General features: G+C 30.8%; 1 protein-coding gene across 1 annotated transcript in view; it reads right to left on the bottom strand.

Moving 5' to 3' along the window:
• Positions 1-26,539, bottom strand: part of p115 (General vesicular transport factor p115) — a 94,194-nt gene that overhangs the window by 9,822 nt on the left and 57,833 nt on the right. Inside the window, exons 14-18 of the mRNA XM_035360774.2 lie at positions 23,425-23,546; positions 23,130-23,311; positions 20,206-20,321; positions 10,039-10,177; positions 4,095-4,219 (exon numbers count right to left, since the gene is read on the bottom strand). Of these exons, the coding sequence (XP_035216665.1) occupies positions 4,095-4,219; positions 10,039-10,177; positions 20,206-20,321; positions 23,130-23,311; positions 23,425-23,546 (684 nt within the window). The remainder of the gene's footprint in view (positions 1-4,094; positions 4,220-10,038; positions 10,178-20,205; positions 20,322-23,129; positions 23,312-23,424; positions 23,547-26,539) is intronic.

Genomic DNA, 26,539 nt, shown 5'->3' with positions numbered 1-26,539 from the left:
GTGAATTAAATTTAGAAGTTTGCTTTCATATTTTTTATCTTACACATCTCCCCTTTCAAAAGAAAAAGGCGGAGTGATAGAGAAGCCTTTTTGAGACAAAAGCACTAGAGTAGCAAAATATGAGATATATAATTTTCAAACATACAAAATATAATATTAGCTTTTAAACAATAAAATTATAATATGTAAAATTTTGAGTTCAATAATAATTTTTTAAAGTCCTATGATGATTTGAGTCCAATCTGTAGAAAGTTATTTTTTCTGGAACATTTATATCATAATTTTGATACTCCAAGGAAGGATTTCCAAAAATTTTGCCATACCAGATCACAATTATAAAAATTTTATATACCCATTAGTTATTACGAATGATCATAAATCTTAAAATTTACACCAAACTAATTGTCACATTTATAGGTAATACTTATCATCTGGAATAGCATTGTTGAAATTATAGTTTCTACTTTTACTACTTTTGTTACATTTTTTTTTATTTTACGCAAACTAGAAGACTAGGCTTTCTCCTAGTACATACTTCCAGCTATTTGAGCAAATCCACTCATGTAATAAATTTTCATGAGTGGTTAGTGAACTGTGCTACAACATTCCATTATATTAAAAAATCACATTCCATAAAATGAAAAAATAAAAATCTTGTATAAAAAATAAAGTGGGAGCCTTCAAAGTTTATATTATATTACATGACAAGGGTAAAAGGAACAATTACGCAGAGGTAAACAGGCCTCTGTGAACCAATACTCCCTCAACATAGTTTATGTTTAACATACAGTTATTGATAATTATAACATTCATTTACCATAATTCCAAACAAATTTCAATACATTGTACTGTTAATTAAATTCTAATATAAATTTTATTACCATTATTCAATTTTCTTAAGTCTTTGATATTTGTATATTAATTTTAACACTATTTAGTATTCTCCCATATAATAATTATTTCATTATACTTCATATAGACATCATTCTAAAAATAATTATAAAATTCTTAAAATTCAAATTTTTAAACAATAATCTTAATTACATAATAATTTCAAAATTTTTATCTTGTCAAAAATAAATTCAAAATTTTTAACATTAATTCAAAAATTTCTGACAAACTTATAACTACCAATAACAATAAAATTAAAAAATCTTCTCTGAATAAAATCTTGGAATACTTATGACATTTTAATTTTTTGCTAAAGCAGTGCCACTTTTTTTATATTCATTGAATTAAAATCATTTTGTAAGAAAACACCATAGTTTCAGATTTCAAAAAATATAACCAATTATTGAGTAAATTCTTTATAATGATGCAGTTGGAGAAAAACTCAAAACACTTTTTATCACAACATCAAAACACAAATTCGGAATATGGGCACTTAATTTTCTGAATGGAAACTTTGAAGAATAAATTTAGAACACTTCAATACTACTTTTGATGACACCGTAAATCACTTCCATACTTGTTGAAGCATTATATTTCGATGTTACAGTTACCTTAGCCTGATTGGGAATTTAGATGAACAGTTTACTCTTTCATTTTATCCATTCGTGAAACGATGCGAGATTAAATGAAATAAACGTCCCTTTGTGATTAGTAGCACATAATCCAATCTTGTATGACTAATTGAAATAGTAAAAGCCCAAGGAAATGCCGGAACACTGTCGATGCGTGCTTAGATCCATATTGAAGAATTTTGATTGCGTAGTATCTAAAGAACTTGGCAGTCACGGCAGTTTTAATTCCATTTTTATTTCCAATTGATATTTGTTGCCACAGATCACTTGGCACTCTAGTCATGCCTATCTTAGCAGAGTAGAGAGCAAAAGCTGAAGTGCGTAGTTATGGAAGATGAAATCACGCAAAGAGAAAAGTTTTGGTTTGCATTTTGGTGATTGGTCAAGAAGCATCTGCATGAAGGGTTAGGTAAGACTGCATGATTAATTTTAATGACGCAGTTTAGACTTACAGCACTATTTTTAGGACAAAGCGATGGAGTTTCCAAATGAAACAGAAAATAAAAGTGGTTATAGTGAATTAAATTTAGAAGTTTGCTTCAATATTTTTTATCTTACATACATACATATATATATATATATATATATATATATAAATTACAACATCAATTCATAATAAAGCTGTTGTTCTAAAGTAACAGTCAGCATATTTAGTTCATATTCACATTCAATAATTATGTCAGTAGATAAAATGATTCAGGTGCAACATATTTTGTTATAAAACAAAATTAAAACATATTCATTATACATGTTCAATTCATGGCATTTATATACATCAATTAAGCTGTCTAAATTTATGAGACTTAAATTTATTGTATTAATATGATAATCAAAATCTATTAAAACTATTGGTTCAGTAAACAAATTAAAATTGCATAATAACATAATATTTGAAAAATTGATCGCACAACAATCACAAATTATGAAGAGGATTGAATTCAACAAACCAGCTAAGGAAATATGAAAGAGAAAATCTTTACAAAATAAGATTTTTCAAATACACTGGTGCACAAAATTAAAAGAACAACTATAAAATGGTACTTTATGTTAATTCAATGAAGTGGTGTCCAATGAAAAATAATGGGTTGGTAGCTCAAGGTATATGTTGTTCCTCAGTCCAATGTGATTCACCTTTGCTCCACAAATTAGGCAAATTTTTGTGTCTTTTCTTTCAGCACACGTGGAAAGGAGTACTTAAAATTCTAATTTCAAATACTGTAGTATGAGCAGTTGGTTAAAAATTTTGCACATGGAAGGTAAAACATGTTGTTAAGAAGACATTTGATGGATTATGAGAAATTGAGGGTGGCTGAGAAAATGGAAACAGGATAGGCACTGATACAGGTCACAAAAGTTTAAAGGCGACCAAATGCATCATGTCAAGAATATGGAAATGGCTTAAAGACACTGGCAATGTATGCAAATAATCTGATCAAGGTTAAAAAATGCCACAACAGAATCTAAGGACTGTTATTTGGCAATGATTGCTTAAAAGAAATAAACAACTGATGTTAGCTCAGATTACATGGGGCTTTGCTGGAGCTAGAGGACCTCGACTATCCAGTTATGCCTTCAGTGAAAGGCTGCCACATAGTCCTCCCCCCCCCAAAAAAAAGGAAAGAAAAAAAAAAAGACTGTATGCAAAGAAATGCACGGTTTGTGTCCACAAACTCAGGCTGTGAAATGCACCTGGTTGCAGTGGTGCAGAGATCATCTTGAATGGACTATCACGAACTAGAGCCAAGTTTTTTACTGATATGTCTCGTTTTTGTTGGGAGAGTGTTTCAGACATGCTACAAATAGCTGTACTGGCCAACACATTTTTACCAGTGCAACTATGAATGCTGAAAGATACAGAGATGAGGTTTCTGATCCTTATGTGAAGCTGTTTGAGAATATAATTGGTAACAAACTTTCTGCTAAAAGACAATAATATTTACCCACATGACACTGCACTGCTGAGTATCTTGAAGGTAAAGGAATGCCAAGGGTTGAGTAGACCATGTAGTCTTTGGATTTTTATCTGGCAGAACATGTATGAAATGTGCTAAGACATCAAGTTCTATCACCGTAGTCCAAATTTACCACTTTCCAAGAGTTTCAAGATATAATTCATTATAAATACACTTTCTTACCATAGAAACTTCTGGACAATAAAATACACAACATAAATAATCATTGCAAAATTAGCATTTCGATCTGGGATGACAACACACCTAGTTAATTTTACTATGTATCTCTAAAAAGATGAAACATCAACTTTCCCTCATTTCATATTGTATGACACTTGCTATATTGTCATTTAAAATATTTTTTTTTTTTTTTTTTTTTTGCAAAAATTGCCAATTCTGTATTCTGAAGATATGCCACATATAACAGAAAGGAAATCTTGTATAAGTTCCATGTTTTTAGATGAAATATCAATGAGTTTTTACAGTTATTCCTTTAAAATTTTCCATCAGTATAAAATATCACTACCCACATATTTTTAATAATAACATAAGCGTACATGCACATTAACATCAAACAAACAAACAAAAAAGGGGAGGAAGAACAAGATGTAGTACTAACTTTTTGACTTTGTTTTGCACTTCTTGCATCAAGTTCCTGTTGTTTATTGTTACATTCAATTTTCAGCTGCTCAATTTCTTGCTTTAATTGTAGAACTTCATGACTAGATGTATTACCAGAAACAGCTTTAAAAAGATTTAAAATAATATAAAAATATGAAAGAATTAAATGAAATAATATCTGCTATTTTACAAAATATATATTACTTATCTTTACCTCTCTTGTGACCTCATTGTTTATGTAATATGTACACAATAAATATCTGTTTAAAATGAATTTGATTACTATATATAGAACACACTATTAAATGAGGGGTGGGTGGAAAAATTGAAAAATTCATAACTTTCACTTCAGAAATCAAGCAAAAATAACATTTGTTGCTATGTTCTAGTGTAACTATAGCCACCAAATTTTCAGAATGTGCCAGCCGAACTCTGGCAGCCATGAAACATAAAGCACTGTTCCCACTAGAGTTAATGAAGTCAGCTCCATGTGTCGACTAGTTCTGCTATGCCTGCAGTTCGTATTTTTCAACTTGCTGCCCTATGAGAAAAACTGGTGTATATGCTTCCCCCCCCCCAATGGTTTGTACTGACCAATTGTGATATTTTTTGTCTTAAGCTTAATTCATATACAGTTTTATAGAATTTGTCTTCAAAGGAATAAACCACAGTAAAACTTTGGATGTATACTGCATTTTGCTGCAATTACTAAGAGAAAAGAATTGCTCCAAATCTATTCTTAAAGCAGTCCCCAATGAAATATCTCCGATGCTACTTTGATAGATGGGCACACGGGTTTTGGGCAAAAAAAAAAATTACATTTGGTGGTAGATGATTGATTGATACAACTTTTGGCAACCCATTGTTGCACCAATGATTTATGGTAACCCATAGTTTAAATGCTGTACTGTTTGATATCATTTAATTTTTAAAATAATGCATTTTAATATTTATAAATTCTGTGTTTTAAATATTATTTACTGTTAAATATTAAAAATCGATTTAAATTTGCATCTTTTGAAATACTGATTTTGTTACGTATGATATTTTAAATAATTTCATGCTGTGGATGATATAATCAATGATACACTTTATTTCTAAAATAATGCATTTTAATATCTATAAATTTTGAGTTTTAATCCGTATAAATCTTGTGTTTTAAATATTACTTATGGCTGTTAAACATTAATATACAATTCAATTTGCATTTCTCTTTGAAAAACCAATTTCATTATTTATGATTATTGGCTCACTGATTACAGGCAGTGCCAGTTTAATCTCATTTTGGGCCCTGGGCACAGATCTATGGACCCCCTTGGCACTGGCAGATCCAAGGAGGGGCTCTTGGATCCACTAACAAATGAAACAAAATTTTAATGTTTAATTTTTATTGTAAATATATATATATAACAAAACAGCGTTCTTATAAAAATATTGAAAATAAAAACAATATTCTAAAGTATAACATAAAAAAAGGTAAAAATAAAAATATTATTCCAAGATATAACATAACAAAAATTATATTCTTTTTCGTGACTTAATATTGACAAACTGACGTATGATAATTTCACTATTTAAGTTTCTCCAGTACATTATATTCTATATATAATAGTGACAATGTAACAAAATTTTCTTGACTCAAATTATACCTTATTATTATATGTTTTTATTCTTTTTGGGGCCGAAAAAGATTGTTCGTCCGATGTGTTAGAATCCCACTATCCTGCAACCAGTATAATAAATCTATTATTTTATTTGTCCGACAGTCCACACTCCATTATTTATTCATAACACTTGCGTTATGTATTTGGTAATTGGTAAGGTACTGTCTGTAGTCTAATTCATCTGCCTGCTTCTTGATGTAAAGCACATTATAGCTGTCATCTCACTCTTATCACCCAGCCCTGCTCAGGCATTAGATATCGATGGACAATATGGACATGAATGTGCAGGTGAGAGGCATGGATTATTTTCACAAAACATTTGCTATTTTTCTAAAGAATTCTTATCTTCAACTATATTATCGAATTTTATAACCAGAAATTCTGGCTGGGTCCAGTTTATCAGGGCCCCTCCGGGAACTGGGCCCTTCAATGCCCGCCTCAAGCGTTCAATAGATAAAGAACAAATTTGCTTTATTATTGAAGCTATATTTACCATAGCCTATATACACATGATCGTAAATTTGAAATTTTTTAAAATTCTAAATTTCTTCTTATTCTATAGTCTTTCAAAATTAGTTTTTTGAGTACATGCAATTTAAGTATGTGCAAAGAATTTATTTGTCCACAACTTTTCAGATGTTAAGTTCCAGTCATAAGACTTTGGATTGTTTAAACCAGAAACAAACACAGATAGATTATAACATTAGAAAAGCAACAACCTCGTATTTGGCATAGATTTTAGTCAAAACCAAAATCTATGCCAAATACAAGGTTGTTTGTTTACTAATTTTATGTTTTACTTTGGTATGTTTATCTTCCATCTTGAGGAATTGATGACTTAAATAAGCAGAAATGGAAAACTTGGCAATGAAAAATTAACTAAAGAACATTAATCAAACCAAAATTTAAATTCTGGCACCTTTTGTTAACTGCTAATATTGTTATTCTAATGGTGTATGTGATCTACCACTTTCAGCAGTTATTCATGTCTTAGATAGCGCCACTAAAATGTTATTTTTTAAAATAAAAATAAATATAAATAATTATAAAAATGCATAAATGAAATTGATTCCGTTAATTTAATAACCTATTATAAATATTAGATTATTAAAATTTTATTAAATTGAAATTCATTTAAATTTCACAAAGCAAACAGGACTATCTTTAAAAGAATCGTTTTTTTATGAGCCATCGGGCCAAATACAACACAAATTTAAAATTTGTGTGGAAGGGAAAAAAATAATAATAATAATAAATAAATAAATAAATAAAAATAAAATCATTTTTATTAATGGATCTTCATCATTCTTCTGCGAGTTTACATGAAAGCATTTGTGGTGTGGTACTCCACATGTAGCTTTATAAATTTAAAAATCAATAGCTTTCATTTTTGAAGGTATAATAAAATAGGGGAAAAAAGAAATGATTGAAAAATATTCAATTTAAAAAATAACTAACTAAAAGCAGTACATTGCATACACTGTTATTAATACAACTGCACATGTGCAGAATAAAATTGTGGTGTTAGACCAGGAATTAAATCTATTAAATAATGAAAAATCCATATAAATGTATGTATGTTCCTCACATTGAGAAAAAAACAATGGCACCTGGAGCCATCGAATTTTGAATACAGTCCTCCACCCGAACATGTGCACCTAGAAGACAGAATTTTTAATTTGTTTTTTATTTATTTCAATTTTGTACGAATTTAATAAATTTTTGATTGATAAACTCGGCTATTTAAAAATGAGCAGTGGCAACACGTTCGATATATAACATTTTTATCTCCAGCACACACGAGTGTTGTCATTTTAGCAAAATACACCATAGATATCTTTCAATTTTAATCAGCAAACTTGGCTATTTAGAAGTAATGCCTGAAATAAAATACTTTCATCTTCCTCAAGCCAATGTGCTGTCATTCAGTAAAGCATTTAACTTTCAAATTTAATCTGTATATTATTGAGTAACAAATTAAGCAATTTTTAGCAAATAAACTTAGATATTAAGGATATGTTTCTACTTTTTAATCTGATTGATTTAAATAAATAATGAGATATCTAATTAGATTAATATTATCTAATTAATTTCATAAAAATAGTAATAACTATTTTTATGAAATTATACTAGCTAGATTAATTCAAGTCATTATATGTATTTTCTTTTTTAAGATAATTATTACAGGTGGCTTGCCATGCAAGTGACATGTTTAAGAAAGCTGTTACTGCAAGGAGTTTTATAAATAATGTAATTATTTTAAGGAATTTTGTTAGCAGGTACACTATTTTTTCCCATAAAGCATTTATTTTGGATGGGTTTCCGCAGTATAATTTTATATTTTCTCAAATATTTCAATCTCATTCATTCTTTTTCTTTCCAATGCTCCCCCCCCTTATATTGCTGTTTTCTTTTCTTTCTTTTTTCTTTTTTAATGCAGTTGTACTTAAAAAAAAAAAAAAAAAAAAAAAACACCACTTTTGTACCAATCTACCCTAATTTAGTAATTCTCAAGGTAGGGTATGTTTCGATAGTTACTTATATGCAAGGAATCTAGATTTTATGTAAAGTTTACAATGGAAGAAATGCAAATAAAATTCACAGTCATGACCTATAATCCACAAAATTCTCATAATCCAAAACTCTTGATTCCAAGATGTATAGATTATGCTAATTATAGGAAAACATGCCTTACATAATAATTTTCAAGTATAAGATTGCATTTTATCATAACTTTTTTAATCCTCAGTCCAAACATGTCTTTTTCAAGTCGTGCCAGTTCCTTTTTTAAGTACCTATATATATATATAACTTAAAAGGAAAGATTCAGATACTTTCAGTCATGACTGATATAAAACACAATTTTCTTTATTCACGAGAAGCAGAATTTTAAAATTACAGAATCTGTGCAATCTGCACACAATCATCTTGATCACATATTCATCTACTGTACTTTTATGATAATATGATAGACAAAAGAGGTAAAAAAATAAAAAAAGCAGCTTCAAAAAGAATGCTTAGGACAAAAATTATTTGAGTTCCACTTCACACTTTCCCCAATGTTCTCAATGGCATTTTATAAAAATTCTACTTTAAATCTTATCTGCTTAAGCAATAATGTAAATGATCATAGTTAGAGTGATCATCATTAGTTAGTTAATTTTCCACCATAAATTAATGCTATGTGGAGACCAGCATTTATTTACAAGTATGCAATTTTTTACTGGACTGCTTCAACATAACGTTTGCAACATTTCCTACAAGTTAATAATTTAAGTATGTGAAAGAAACGACCTGTAAATCTTCCATTTATTTTTCAAGAATTGTTAATATTGATTAAATAGGCTTTTATCATTAATAAATACAGTCAAAAGTCGTTAATCCGGACTCGTCAGGACTTCAGCGATTCCGGATTATAGATCATCAGTTTAAATCTTGTAAGATGGCATGCAAAAATTCTAAAATAAAAAATATGAAACCGTAATTTATGAAATAAAAAACAATTATGATCTAAAGGGTATCAAAATTTACAAAAAAAAAAAAAAAAAAAAAAAGCTTACTATTTATTTGTTCACTTTATTAAACATTTCTTTCCATGTAAGTTGTTTAAGTTGCTTCATTTTATGTGATAATACTTTCTCTTTAATTCTATAAACAGACATAATTTCTTGTTCAGTTACAAAGTTCTGCTGTTTAAGTCCCGTAATTGCTGTGCCGAGAATATCGACTAAGTTGTCAAACGAAATTTTTTCGTTTTCACTAACCTCTCTGTCACCTTCTTCGTGTCTTTATCCATTTTTCTGCAGCAATTCCAATTTTTGTTTGATGGACATCAAAACATACTTTCGTTTTGTAGATCCTTTGGGAGCTCCAGCATCAGAAATTCTATTTGACATAATCGAAAGTTCAAGTTTACTTTTATAAAATTGCTCTTACAGTCTGCAAAAAATAATAAGCCGGTTCCAATTCGAAGATTAAGGAACAACGCAATCATCAACATTAACTGAAATAGATAATTAGATAATTTTAGCTTATATCGTCGGTTATACATAAAACGGGCACGCGAAAACGTATTCTGCACTTGCGCACACGCATAAGCGCAGTCGTAAAGGTCTTATGCGCACGCATAAATGCCTATGCGCATGTGTCAACGCGGCGCATGCGCAGAAAGTTTTTAGCTTTGAGGTCCGGATTATAGATCATTCCGGATTATGGGTGTCCGAATCAACAACTTTTGACTGTATGAGAATTTTTTTAAAGAAGTATAAAGCAGCATACATCGCTGTGCTTTCAATAAAGCATTTTGATCTTTCAGCTGCTGTATAGTACTCGTCATATCTTCAACTTGTGTTTTTGATAATTCATACTCTGACTTCAATTCAGCAATCTGACTTTTCAATTCATGCAGTTGCTGGTCCTTTAAAAAAATACAAAATATTAGTATTTTTTAGTGTTTCAACAGGAACAACTTTCATTAGATGAAGTTGTGCCTATAAAATATTAAATTATTGCTGAGAATACCAGTAAAAACTTTTTTCAGCCATAAAAATAGTTTATAAGAAAATTAATTACTAATTCAAAACAAACATATCACATATTCTAAAGGCATGGAAAAAAGCTTTCATAAATTGACACCATAAGTCTTATTAACCCTTTTGTGACGGTGCACCTTTGTTTAAGACGCTCGTGCGGGACGGAAGGGAATCGAAGGCAGTCACTGTACAGAACAGGGGTTTTGCATAGCTAAGCCTAATTTTATATATATATACATATATAAAAAATCTAAAAAATAAAGAAGTTTCACTTCTACCATTGTAATTTTTGGTATCATTTTAGATTATTACTTGAGCTCTTATATATGTTAAAATTAGCATTTAATAAAATTTTTTCTTTATTTTACATGCAAATATATTTAAAAAATTGCTTATCTTGTAAAATAATTTTTGGAAAATCTATTCAAATTATTCCAAAGTTTAAATTGATAAAATACATCAATAAAGTTTAAAATTAATAAAACAATATAATAAAGACTATTTACAGTAAGAAGTAACAGAACTTAAAATGAAGACTGAGTGTGGTAAATCTCGAAGCACGGAGAAGCATCACTTTTTAACCCTTTAGAAAATGAATCATCACTCTCAGCTGTGTTAGTAAATGGTTCATTAACCATATGAGCGTATTCTTCCTCTGAAAAATAGCGCCTCCATGCCATAACAGACGGAGGTGAGGCTTTCTGAAATAAAAAGAGACGTAATAGAGCTCCACATAGTAACCCTAAAAGACCATATATGGTAGAGGAAAAAATAGAATCAAAAAAGGAATTGGATACAAATCAGACACGCCAATGTTTATATTAGCATGCGGGGATTTAAAGAGACCACCTCTGTTTACGCTTTCCCTCCCTTCCACCTTCTCAACAGTTGATGAGTAAAATACCAAAGTCAGACAGAATATATCAAATTCAAGGTCAGGAACCTAAAACTGTGTTCATTTCAAAAGTAATGGACATAAGATGCCATCTAGTGGTCTTCAGAAAAATGTTTCAGCTTAAAATGTGTATATGCATCACCCGTCCTCCGAATGCAATCTCTAGTGATGGGTGGATGGGACGCCCGGCTGTTCTTGGGAAATGCGTATATGGGTGCCCGTCCTGAAAGGGTTAAAATGATGGTGGTGTGGTGTATTTAATTATGGCAAAGCACACTAGGGCTATCTGCCTAAGGAGAAGGATGCCTTCGTGGAGGACTTTCTAAGGGAAACTGGCTCGTATACACGTTTACACATGGGGAAAAAACCACGAAAACAGCCATGCAGCCAGCCCGTTCGCGGGATTCGAACCTCGGACTGAACTACCAGTGTTCGGGGACTTTACCGCTCGGCGCTGGTTTTCACAGGATATGTACAAAGTGTTGTACATTTTTATTTTAAAATTATATATCTAATTGCTTTAATTAAAAAAATCAAATTATAATATACTTAAATGATAAGTATAAACATCTGCAGCACATATAATTAATAAAAAATATTTCCAATGCCTCATATTTTGATGCAGAATTATTTTTCTGTTTCTTTACTTTTCATAAATCAAAGAACCTAATCTTGAAAGCATATTTTTATAAAATGCATCAAATGCTAATTTAGAAGTCAAACAACAAAAATCAGCATTATATTTGCAATGTATGAAATTACCTTTCTAAAAGATGTGAAAACATCAAAATTTATTTTTGCAATTTTATGTGGATTTTTAATTTCAGTCAAATGGAAGAAAACCATGCCAATATAAAATTTAAAATTAGGCAAAAACTAACCTATTGATTTCTATTTTAAATAATCTATTGATTTCAAAAGTGATCAGACACAGGTCCCTTGCCTCTGAACTGCTTTTTATTCAAAATCAATGCCAAACTACACTTGCTCTTTTGCCTAATTTTAAATTCTAATTCAAGTATTTTACAAAATACAGTCAAAAGTCTTTAATCCGGACTCGTTGGGACTTTGGCGATTCCGGATTATCGATTTTTCCGCATTATAGATCATCAGTTTAAATCTGGTAAGATCGCATGCAGAAATCATAAAATTAAAAATATGAAACCATAATTTATAAAATAATGAGCAATTATGATCTAAAGGGTATCAAAATTTACAAAAAAAGAAGCTTAATATTTATTTGTTTACTTTATTAAACATTTCTTTCAACGCGCGCATGCGTAAAGCATACATTAGGCATAGTCGAAATTAGAAAATTGCAACCAGAAAACTATTTGATTTGTATTCATGATATTTATAATGAGGAGGAATTTGATTTAAATCATATCAAAGACCGAGTAGATCGAGATGAAAGACAACATTTAGTAAGGAATTAAAAGCCGACTAAAATAAAAACATCTGGCCTGAAGATAACGATAGTGCTGACAGATCAACTTCCAGTTCATCGCTCGCCGCGACGTCCCCCCCCCCGCGCAGAGCAGCGTGAAATTGATAAACAGATTTCGGAATGGTTAGATAAACAAAGGATATGCCTTTATCCATTTTGTGTAGCAATTCCACTTTTGGTTTGATGGACATCGAAACATACTTTCGTTTTGTAGATCCTTTGGGAGCTCCAGCATCGGAAATTCTATTTGACATAATCGAAAGTTCAAGCTTACTTTTATAAAATTGCTCTTACAGTCTGAAAAAAATAATAAGCCGGATCCAATTCGAAGATTAAGGAACAACGCAATCATCAACATTAACTGTAATAGATAATTAGATAATTTTAGCTTATACCGTCCGTTATTAAACGCGCACGCGAAAACGTATTCTACGCTTGCACAGACGCATATGCAAGTCGTAAAGGTCTTGCGCGCACGCATAAACGCCTATGCGCATGCGTCAACGCGGCGCATGCGCAGAAAGATTTTAGCTTTGAGGTCCCGATTATAGATCATTCCGGATTATGGGTGTCCGAATTAACGACTTTTGACTGTAATAATTAAAAAAAAAAAAAAGGTTCAAGCTTCATTTTTAGTGAAGTCATCATAAATCTTACGTGTCAGCAGTGCTGCATGCAAAGGCATCCCTCTCATTTCACTCTCAGTTTACTGTTACCAAGACCAAAATAATGCAGATGTTTTGAAATTTATCCATACATGCACTGATTTCTGCTTTCAAATATCCTACTATGAGGCCCACCAGTAGCCGAATGGTAAAGTTCCTGAACGCTGGTAGTTCGGTCCGAGGTTTGAATTCCGTGAATGGGCTGGCTGCATGAGTGTTTTCGTCTTTTCCTTATGTTATGTGTTAATACAAGTCAGTTTTCCTTAGAAAGCCCTCCAAGAAGGCTCCCCTCCCTTCTATTTAGTGCCTTAGGGTGGAACACATAAATAATAATAAATATCCTACTAGAAATTAAACTACTTGCAAATTTTGCAGATTAAAAAACCTTTTTTTTTTTTTTTTTTGTTTCACACAAATAAGCATTATCTACTATTTAATGCCATGCATGCTTTTGAGCTTTTGGTCATACAGCAAAAGTCCAAGATCCAGAATCATTAGGTATTTGGAAATTCCCGATTTTAGATTATCTGGTTAAATTTACTGTTAAAATTGTAAAATTAAAAATATGAAACAGCTGTATATAAACTAATGAAGCAGTTATAACCTTATAAAATAAAAGTATGTCTCATTCAACATTTCTTTTAATTTAAGCTGTTTTGCATTTTATACTACCGTATTTATGCGAATCTAATGCGCCATCGAATCTAATGCGCATCCCCATTTTAAAACTTTAAATAATAAAAAAATTGTTTGTCGGCGAATGTAATGCGCATCAATGATATGAGGAATTTATTTAATCTTATTTTATACAACAATGGATTTGTATATAAACTATCAATTAATGGTAAGATAATTTTATTTAAATTTAGATACCATATTTTATACAACAATGGATTTATACATAAAGTAGTAGAACATAGAATTAACCTATTAGTGGGCAATTGTTATGTCAAACAATCACTGTTAATTACCACTACCGTATATACGGTACCTATCGTAAAATATGAACATAAAATAAATCATAACATTTCTATCTAGCTAACAGTTTCTACAATTAGTGATTAATAGTAAACGTCTTTATTCACTGTTTTCATCACTGGAATCCTCTCAGCTCTTTTTGTCAGACGCAGATTCTTTTCTTCTTTCCTCATCATCATCATCGTCATCCTCGGCGTTCTAGAGCTAGTCATCTTCACTGCCATTCAATGAATTTGAAATGCAGAAACTCAGTGCAACAATGTGCGGTGCAGCACGCTTAATTTTTCCTGTTGGGGTCAATTCGCGGTCATCGGCGAACTTTGCACTCGAATCTAATGCGCACCCCAATTTTGAATACTACATTTGGCCAAAAACGATGCGCATTAGATTCGCGTAAATATGGTAATTTTTCTTTAATTTTACAGAAAGACAATTTTTTGTTCAATTACATAATTTCCTTGTTCAGATCCTATAATTGGCATACTGAAAATTCTCATTAAATTGACAATAGAAATCTTCAAATTATCAAAAAACTTCTTTGTCACTTTTTTCACTACCAGTATTGAAACTTTCTAGATTTAAAATCCACATTACAGATTTCGCAGTCTGTTAGATGATTGAGGCATTGTCATCACAATGGAAAACTTCTGCTACGTTCATTTATTATTATTTCTCCACATTTTTACTTCCTTGTATGAAGTAAAAAGGAAGTATTGTAATCGCGAAAAGTTTCAGGCAGCATATTTCAACGAAAATATCCATTTTGACCGCTATCGAATGCAATTTAACGATGTTTTTGCGTGATATCTGTACGTAAGGACAGAATAAAATACTCTTTTCCTTCAAAAAAATTATAAAACTGCTTTAAAATTAATTCTGAAGAGAATTTTTCGTGGCGTCTGTACGAACGTATGTACGTACGTATCTCGCATAACTCGAAAACGAGTAGCCTCAGAACGTTGAAATTTTGTATACAGGACTGCTATAACATGCAGATGTGCACCTTGCATTTTGGTTGCAATCGGCCACATCAAACGTATATAAATATATTTATATATATATCCACTCTATTACCCGGCTCGGTGATTTCAGGTTCTTTACTTTTATATGTTTGTAAATTGTACATTTTTTGCTTTAAAAATGATTGAATTATGTTGTTTTTAGCTTCCGGTTAAGGATTTTATGCCTTTAGTAAATCTGTGTGCAATATTTTTAGAATTATCAGCAATTTTAAAGCTGTTTAATTGCTGCTAACCCCGTTTTTAATGGCAGCCATTGATGTTTACATTTGAAACAGGAGACTAGTGGATTTGTTGCCAATCTAGAGAAACTTAGCCTCGCAACAACAAAGATAATGCATTCATTTATTATTGCCAATTAAATCATGCTTAATTCTTTCTGGAATTTTTTTGAGGAAATAAGCGTTTGAGATTTAATTCGTAATTTTTAATATAGATATTTTGAGTTTTTATGTATTTTCGCCTTGTCGCGAAGTGAGAACTGAATTAATTAAATGAGAAATACTCAATCATCTGTGAAAAACTGTTTCTTTTTTGTTTTGCTTGCTTAATTTCTTTTATACATAGTTCTAGCTTTATTATAGTATTTGAATAGAACATGTGGCAACGATTAGATAATTCTTTAAATGATATACATTTTGTGCATTCTGAGTTATAATATGAATGAAATATAATACTGTTAAGTAAACCTAGCGCCAGAGTGTCGCTATGGTAAACAAAGTGAATTTTAAAGAATGCATTTATTCTATTGTGGTTTATGTGCTGTCGGCGAAGTAGGTTTAATTCAATCTAATAAGTTTAAAAAAAATGCAAGAAAAAATGCATATAATTTAATATTCCGTACAAGGAAGTCATGTGGTGTACACATCAGATTTTTTTCACAAACTTCATTAATAAGAAAATTTCACTTGAAATATCTAAATTACTTGAATGCTAGACGTCAGAAAATATCTTTACACTTTTAAACACATGAAGCTACATATTTTTTCCATTTATGAAAGGTTTACATTTGTATGCCAAAATTGTTATTCCTGATTTAGAATCTTTGACATCTTTTGCACAGGTCACCTAAAGTATTTTGGGCCACATGTTGTCAAAAAGACCAGCTTTGTCAGGGTTACAAATCTGCTCTGGATATAACTTTTTCTGTCGATGAGTTCAATGAATTCAGCTGGAAATGGTTCAGCTCTTTCAGTTCAGGTTTTATTTATTTTTTGCTTAAAACTTCTAGCTGCTTTATACTACTGCGATTTTTAAATTTTGTTAACCTATCATGTAACATACACTTAGTGTTAAAGTTTTCTCAGGAAATATTTTGATTGGAACATTAGCAATAAACCTATCAAAGCCACGTCTTGTTGTGATCCATTTAATCATCATTTTGTTAAAATCCGTGCCATTGACCTTCCAATACCTTACTTCTTGGATAGTTCTGAGACAAATATGTCATTATCATATTTTGCAGAAATTTTACCTTTTGCTTCCTTAACATCAAAACATGCTTTCACTTTGCAGATGCAGCTGCAGCTCAAAAATTAAAATGTCTTTGATATAAATGAAAATTTCCATTTTTATTTTGATAATATAGCTGTAATAATTATAGTCTGCAAAAATAATAAATTGGATCAAATTAGAAAGTTAAGGAAGCATGTAATTTGCTATACTAAATATTAAGTTCTTCAAAATCTTCCTTCATTCTTAGCTGTTATGGTATGGTTTGGTTTATTTAATTATGGCAAACACACTAGGGCTATCTGCCTAAGGGAAAGGATGCCTTCGTGGAGGACTTTCTAATGAAAACTGGCTCGTATACATGTCACACATGGGGAAAACAACGAAAATGCCCATCCAGCCAGCCCGTTTGCGGGATTCGAACCTCGGACCGAACTACCAGTGTTCAGCGAATTTACCGCTCGGCCGCTGGTGGGCCGCTGTCATGGTATGAAAAGAAAAACCAGTAAAAGCAGCATAACAGCCCAAACAACTAAATTTTGAAGTTTCACTTATTGTTTAAATCTGATAGAAATAGTTTCACTTATTGTTTAAATCTGATAGAAAATCTGAAGTCTCCCACTCGATGGCTGATAGTGTGGTCATTGGCAACATCAGTCGATGAATTATCATTGGCAATGGTGCGATTCCTTAGCTAGCAGGTGTTTGAAAGTGACATGCAAGTATCTTAAGTAATTAGTTGGGGAAAAAATGGCTTTTACCCATGGAGGTAAGAAAGGAAGGAGTCGCCAAACTGACACTAGAAGTGAAGCACTGCTTCGAAGCTTCGGTCATCAGATGGGGTGTTTTTTTGTTTACATTCAGAAGCTCGCATGACAGTGCTCCGATAGTATTTCGACACACGACAGTTCCATACAAATCGAAAAACGGGACACTTTCGCATGAAGAAACATTCATAGTGTGATGGATAATAGCAATTTGTGTAGTTTAGTGACATTTACGCAAAAATCCCATCTTGGTTATTTTTCGATAAATAAAAATCCCGATTTTGATTATGAATTTGCTTTATAAAATTCTAAGCTATAATTCTAAGCTACAAAAATATAGATTTTAGCAAAAACGTGATGCTTAAAGAATGAAAAATACCCTACGGTAACTTTAAAATTGTATACATCTTTCAATAGCCTTGATAGAGTATTTGCTACTTCTATTTTATGTTCAAAATGCCAAAAAGATTTAAATAAAATAAAATTTTTCCACATCCACATATTATTTCAACATGTACTTTTTAAAATTTTTTAGAGGAGAGGCTTTACTGTTGCTCCTTTTAAACTCATCATTTTATTTTTATATATCTGAAAAACAATCACTTTGGGCTTACACATTTTACTTAGTTATTATTATTTATTATATTATCAGAGAATTATTAAACTGTGTAAAATTGATAAAAGAGGTATTGAGTGCTCTGTCAAAATATATTTAGTATAAGATTTAAATTTGAAGATGAATGTATCCTAAAACGTGTTTTGTTAAAAGTTTGAAACTTGATGGCTAAATGTAAATATAAAATTATGCATGTTAAAATATTTGTAATTAGGCATATAGGTCAGGTTAAGTTTTTATTAAATAGAGTAAGGCATGCAAGGGCTATTTGCCTAAAGGGAGAGATGTCACCGTGAAGTAATTTTGAAGAAAAACTTACTTTTCAGTGGGTATTAAAAATAATGCGTATAATTTTCATTCAAATTATATTTATACATATTTCTTATGTAAAACTTTTGGGTATATGTTAAATTAGTGTAAATTACTTTACTTGAAAAATATAGGGAATGCACAGAAATTAAAGATTTGCACATGCCTGAAATGAAAAATATGAAATATGTATGGGTATTTATGCATGTACTTGCAGAAAGCATGTATCTGCCTTTAACAAAAGACGTAAATATTTATTAAATTATTTATAAATGTATTTGAAATGAAGGATTTATTCATTCATAAACAAGTGAAAGTTACTGTGAAGAAATCTAATTATTAAATAATGTATCTAAATTTATAATGATTATAAATATTATCTAAATATATAATAAACTTAGCATTGAATTGTAAACATAAATTGAAATCCTGTTGACAAATACATTATAAAAATATTTAAGCAAGAATTGTTCGTACTGGAAAGCAATCTGTTAAAAGGTATTGTAAAGCAAATTCTATGAGATGTGTACTTAAGTAATAAAAAAAAAAAAAGAGTTTTGAAATATGTATTGTTGAAATTAAGTGTAAAAAAATCTGATAAGTATAATTAAAATAATTATTCCCCTTATATTATATAATATCTCAGTTACATAATATTAAAAAAAATCCTTATTTTATTCCCTTTCAAAAATATTCAGAGAAAGTTAAGTACTATTTAATGTATTTTGCTATTAAAATAAAAGGCGCTCTAATTTGAAATGGACCGAATAGAGCATTAATTTTAAATTGACTTATATTTTTTTGATTTAAAAGATGCTTCAGAAGCTAAAAAAAATCATGTCATATTTGAGAAAATATTTTAGGAAGAAGCTCTATAAATAGAAAGAAATAATGCATAATTTCAATATTAATAATACAATACTCCATGCTTTTACACGATTTTTCTTGAATATTATGTTTTCCATCCCTAAACTATTAAAATAATAACATCAAAAACCTAAATGAATTTTATTTTTAACTGGAAGTCTGGAGATTGGATGTCCGAATTTCAAACTTTTTACCATATATTCTATTTTAATTCCAAGCTACCGCCCAGCCAGTATAGTGGTTAGTGACCCTGGCTGCTTTAACAATGGGACTGGGTTTGAATTCTGGAGAAGGTTCAGTCCATCCCTTCATAGGAGACAATGGTGACCACCCACTAGGTGCTTCCATGATGAAATGGTCCCCACTTCCGCGACCCTTGCAATGGCACAAAGCTAACGGCTATTAAATAAAGCACCCAGCCATTTAAAAAAAAAATTCCTAATCCTTTTTTCCATTAATATGAATATTTTGACTTGTATAAAGCAAATTTATGAACAGCAATTATATCATAAATTTGGCACACTTAAAAAAACTACAGCTTCATAAATTTTCTGTGTGCATTTTTAACAGAATAAAAAAGTTCTGACAAGGTTTTTTTCAAATCAGGATTCTTATTAATTAAAAATACATACAATTTACTATTCTCATAATAAGTTATATTTAATAATAAGAATTTGTTATTAAATTACTTCAGAATCTTAAAACAAGAACAGGACATTCTTTTTCTAATATCCATAGCCTGCTGCATTCACAAATACATATCCATAATTGTTCTATCAAAATTAAAAAGTCCTTAAAAAGTAAAATAAAAAAATGATTTCAAAAATTTAAAATCTGCACAATATAATACACTTCTAAAAATATAATAGTTACAAACAGAAAATATATTTTAAATTACCTGTTCTCTAATGAGGTCTTTATATTGCCTAAGTAATTCCTGCTGTTCAGGCGTCATAGAAGATTCTGGCCCATTGAGGAGTTTGGGCTTAGGCTGAACTGCTTTGATAATTATTCCTGCACAAAATGATGAATATAAAACTTTTTATTTTGGGAAGTCATATATAATATTAATCATTAAGAGATTTATGCAAAAGATTAAGATAAAAAGAAAAGCACAAAAACTAACAAAAAATTTAAAACCAAGAAAGTTAATCTACTCCTTAGACAAGGTTTTAAAAAATAAATAATATGTGAAACACAGTAATGAATGTCATTATAGCCCCCATTTTTTTTTACATAACACAACTGAAAACATAGCCCCAATACCGTTTAAATTTGTTATAAAACTCACTGAAATCTTAAAACAAAATAATTATTGAAAAGATTTTACATAAATCAAATTTACATGTTCTAATGTAATTGCTGATAGCTGTGTTCAGATCTTGCAAATGATAACTGCATACGGTGCTCATGGCATCATGTATTCACACTTTGTAGCCTGCTGTTGCTATAAAATAACTATTGTCATAACAGTGCACATGGTATTGTCTATTGATGCTTATAGACTATTGGTGCTCTTTATTTGACATTTTAGTCTTCTCATCTTATTTTATTTGTTGCCCATTGCTAGCATGTCACTCTCAAGGTCAAATAATAAGAGAAAGAAGGACTCTGAATGCCATGCTTTAAGCATAATGGAGTGTAAATCATTTTGTCGTAGAATTAAATGACAAAGTATTATGATTATTGTGTAATGACATAACAGTTGCATGGAAAAAGTACAGCAGCTATTGTTATAACCAAACCAGGCACATGACACAATTTTCAAAACTCATAGAAAATGAATAATTGCTAAAATTGGAAAATTTAAAATAGAGTGCTACATCATAGTGTAATTTATTCATAAAAGTAAAAAATGAAAATTAGACAATAATTAAAGTAAGCCTACAATTAGCTCATTTATTAACTAAGATCAGAAAACTGTTTACTAATGGTGAATTAAATCATTTCTGCTAGTTATAGCAGAAGAAATGTGCTCAAAGAAAATGGATTTTTTATCTGTTCTTTGGCAAAAATAGCTATTAGAAGAGTTGATGACATTGCAAGACACATCAAGAGTCAATCAAAACACAAGCCCCCCCCCCAAAAGTTCAGTGCATTTCATTGGCTGTTGATGAGCTGACTGACATTAACTAATGGTTGGAAAAACAGATGACAAAATTCATAGTCAAATAACACTTCAGATGGTTGTTTAAATTTAAGATGAGGGTTTTGGGCAGCTCAACTGTAGCTTTCATTCTTTGTAACAACTACAAGCTTGTCCAGAGATGTCTCTAATCCAATTATATTTTACAATTATACTGTTTATTTGTAGTCACAATACTGAATTTCAGGTGACTGAAGAATTAACATCAATGAATTGTCTGTATGGAACAATTAGAGACTAAGATATGTTCAAGGAAGTACAAAAAACTAACACAGGACAATTTACAATAGAACGAGTTAAAATGTGTCACAATGGACGGTGCTACAAATATGTGTGAAATGGGTAGGGAATTGGTTAGAAATTTTTTTAAAGCCTGTGAAAAAGTTACATGCTCAAAATCTCTGGTAACTTACTGTATTATTTACCAGCAGGCTGTCTATGGAAAACACCTTAATCTGTCATGTTTTGTTTAACCACTTGTACTAGCAGTTAATTTTATTTGCTCTCGAGGACTTAATCATCAACAAAGTTATGATTTTTTATTAGAGATCAAAAACAAAATATCCTGACTTACCCTACTATGCAGCAGTTTGATGGGTCAGCACTGGAAAAGTTTTATTGAGAATTTTTTAATAGGATTGCATTTGTCATTGATAGGAGCTTTGGGGACCTAATAGGTGACAGCAGGACTTTGCCCAGCTGCATTCCAATTTTGGAAGAGAATCTCCAGTGGGATTAAGCCATACCAAAAACATACTTTACTCTTACTAACATCCAAGCATTCTCTGGATTTGGACCTAGGCCCAAAGATGGCAGCCAGCAATGCTAACCATTATACTGATCACAATGGCTAATTAATAATTTTAAAGAAATGACATAAGAAATATTAAAATCATACTTTTCCATGAATTTTCAAACCTGTTTAAATCAAAGAATATCAAATACAGAACATAATTTGGAACAGCATAATTTGAGACAACTTTTTAGGAAAATGCAAGACAATTTATTTTCTAATAAAACTAGTTTTACAGACATACTTAAATATGGAGTTAAGAAACAAAATAAAATATTCTAGGTTGCCATGTTAAAAATTCTATTTAAATATTAGCAAGTTAGAAGCTTTCACAGATGGCCAGTCTGCTTTGTTGGGTAGAAATAGAATGAATGACTAGATTAAGTTCTCTTGATCGGCTGACTGGCCTTTTACTGCTGTTTTATGCAGGCCTGCATTATTTTTCAGGATCAATATTCAAATACAGATCCTCAAAAATAAAGCAAGCTTGTGGATTATGCAGGCCTGCATTATTTTTCAGGATCAATATTCAAATACAGATCCTCAAAAATAAAGCAAGCTTGTGGAAAACAGCAATAAATGAAGGAGAATATGATCAAACTATTGATTCTGATTCTAGTTGATGATGCAGATGTCCAATTTGCAAAAACTCTCAATTTACTAATGTTTAAATGTGGTTTTTAGTGTGTGAACCTGAAATATTTTACTTATTTTAAATTTATATGCATTTTGATTCTTCAACGTATTTATATGTTAACTTTTACAATAAATCTTAGTTATTCAACAAATCTTATTTTATACTCCATATTTAATCCTTAATATTATTAAACTATCAGAAGACCACCAATTTCTTCAGAATAATAAATAAATAAATAAGACTTACCTTCTAAAGACTTAAACAGACGACAAAATTCATAGTCAAATAACACTTCAGATGGTTGTTTAAATTTAAGATGAGGGTTTTGGGCAGCTCGGCTGTAGCTTTCATTCTTTGTAACAGCTACAAGCTTGTCCAGAAATGTCTCTAAACCAATACGCTTTACAATTAATTGGCACAAGTCATCTCTGAATAAAATTAAAAAATAGTTACATCACTAATTACAATTCGAATTAGAACATTCACTCTTTATAAGTAGTCTGTATAAAATTGAAGGTGTTTAAAAAATACAAAAGCTTACTTTGTAAAGCCAGGTTGAGAATTATCGTTAAATTCTATGCAAATACCCAGAAGAAAAGCACATATCCCTTGAACAAGATCTTCATGCTCATCACCTTCTGCTAAATTCACTTGAGAGGTAAGCTTCAATGAATTAAGAAACTTCTCACAACTCCTTAGAAAAGGTACAGTTGAAATGCAAAAGATACAATACATATGGAAAAAGATTACAAGTCCTGATAAATATAGAACTTCTATCACAATGATTACTGAAAAAATGAGAAATGCAGACTAACAAACTCATTTTGCTTCTGTTATTTAAATTAAATAGTTTTAAGATCAATCTGAGACAACTCAAATAGTTAAATGTTTCACTTAATTATTTATTAGCCGATTCTCCACCACCAGGATTTGGCGATTGGGTACCCTAATCCCCAGTCACTCTTTAAAAGGAGGAGTATATAAGGTATTTCTCCCGCCTTCTTAAGAGTAATGCTCTTGCGACATGCGAGTCTCAGACTGCTCTTAGACTTAATTTTTGGTAAATATAATTTTTGCTTGTTCTCCTTGATATGGCCAGTAATAAAGAACCACCTGATAGGGGAAAAATTCCTTGGCATGCTACTTTCAGCGATTATGATGGTGATAATGATTCTACTTATTTGAATTATTCAGGAAAATCGACTACATCCAAGGATATACCTGTAATTGCTTAAGATGACCTGTTGCTTCAAAGTATAATTGCTACTCTAATTTCTACTAAGAAAAGTAAATCCCAGAGAAAAGAAAACTGCAGGAAGTCCTAAGAAAATAGCTGATAATACTAAGAAATTCAAACCCTCCCCTTCAAATTTTACAGCAGTAGTTAACAAACACAGAAAAGTTTTTCCTAATTTAACATAAGCTATCTTGGAAGAATATCTTAATACTCAACTTCCAATTAACCCAAAAGATTTCACACTCAAATTAGAAAACGAAATCACCAATAAATTAAACTGTATTGAGTCTACGAAGACATTTACCTCCCCACTAGCGATAGAAAAAAGTTCACAGTTACAAGAAGAATTTCAACAAAATCAGTTAATTTTAGCAAGCATTCAGAACACCCCGGAGCTCCCAAATTCTGAAACAGATGATAAAACAATAAATCAGAACAATTGGCAAACTCAAAAAAAAAAAAAAAAAAAAAAAAAAAAAAAAAAATACAGTCTACTTCACCACCAGATATTCCACAAAATAACAGATTTGAAACTCTTAATGAAGCTATGAAAGTTACAGATGAAACGCAGACGACTATAACAAAGAATAACCCAGAAAATAAAACAAAAATTCCTCCATTAGTCATTCCGGAAAACGATGTTGATTGGCCTGAAATAGATAAAATGCTCTGAGAAATATGTAAAAACAAATTTGAAGTTACAATCAAAGCCAAACAGATTTTCTTTTACACTACCAATGAAGTCGATTATAAAACTACAGTTGATGAATTCCAAAAAGCACAGATTAATTTTCATACATACCAAATTTCCTCAGCCTCTTCAATTAAAGTTATACTTAAGAAGATCCTACACCGAGCAAGCAATTCACGCAGTTTTAGAATGCAGAAGCTTCCCCACAATTGAAGTAAAGCAATTCACGAAGAAAACAGAAGACCAAATTATCCGTTTACCTATATTTTCCCTTAAACTAAAAAGAAACTCTACAGGAGAGAAATGCATTAATTAAAAAATATGTTTGGATTCACTATCACAATAGAAAAATATCAGCCCAGAAAACGCCCAATTCAATGTTTCAATTGCCAGGAGTTCAGACACTCCCAAAATAACTGCTTTTAAAAGGTCAGATGCTGTAAGTGCGAAAAAAATTACAGATCCAATACCTGTAAATTAAAAACAGTGAAAAACCAACATGCATTTACTGTCATGAAAATCACGTTTCTTTTTATCGTGGTTGTAAGATATATAGAAAAAGATTCAATCATTTAGAGAAGATAGAAAAACCATAAGAAATTTCCACTAAAGATGACATCCCCGAATTCATTCAAGCTTCAGTCCAAACTAATCAAGAAATACCTAAAAAACTTTACAGTGGCAAAATTAAGCAGAAAAACCCATAGGAAAATTTAGCAGAAATCATTAACATTTTCAAAGATCAGAAAACCCTTTACCTTATGAAATCAATAACTACAATAGCTCAGAGAATTAAATCAGCTACATTTAATATACAGAAACTTTGTCTAGGTTTTCAAGCCATCGAGATTATTTTGAATTTTGCAGATCAAGATTAATAAGCAAATTCCTTTCAAGACAAGCATAGCCGAGCGGCAGAAGTTCTCAAGCTGCAGATCCTCACATTGCGGGTTCGGGCCTCAGCCCCGCCCACACTCCATTTTTGGTCTAAAACCAAAAGTGGTTCTTCTTTTCTACTACAATTTTTGCCAAAAGATGGTGCCACGTTTACTTCGCTTCTAGAGACTCTGCACTAGGTTCAAAAAGTATGTTCCATCTTACTGGATTCAACTCATCATTAAAGATACCCTATTTATAATATATTGGTAAAGGCTGCACTAGGTCGACTGCCTCTTAATCGCATTACTACATAGAAATATTCTTAGTGTAATGGTTAGCACACTCGACGTGTATTCGAGAGGTCCGTGGTTCGAATCCCAGCGAGGGCACTGTTCACTTTTCACATCTCCTGCTTTTCGGTCCTAATAGGCACACGAGTCCCAGAGATTATATTTTGGGGCCTACCTGGGTAAACAGCCCCCTTTTAAATAGAGCTTTTACGTTTGCAGTGTTTTTAAGGAATTAGGGAACAAATATATGATTAAAGAAACCTGGCAAAACTTTTAAATTGCAAATGCTGCACTTATGATTTTGAGCAGACCGATTACTTAAGTTTGGATTTGTTTATTTATTTATTTTTTAATTTCACAGTAAATATAATTATACTTAGTATGAAATAGTTCTTATTAAGTAGTAATCTAACTCTTTTAATGTCAGATTTAAGAAATTTTGAATACATTCTTTTTGTGGGATATACTGTCTCAATTGTATTGAACAGTGGGTTAATATGACCCATCAGTCATCAAATTACTACATGTTGATATATTATGTTTATGTTTGTGAAAAATA

The sequence above is a fragment of the Stegodyphus dumicola genome, chromosome 4 (assembly GCF_044657685.1).
Source record: "Stegodyphus dumicola isolate Sdum_Otavi_A_Nest chromosome 4, ASM4465768v1".
In the NCBI taxonomy this organism is placed as follows: Eukaryota; Metazoa; Arthropoda; class Arachnida; order Araneae; family Eresidae; genus Stegodyphus; species Stegodyphus dumicola.
The sequence above is the reverse complement of the archived record's forward strand: the minus strand, read 5'-3'. Positions and strand labels throughout refer to the sequence as shown.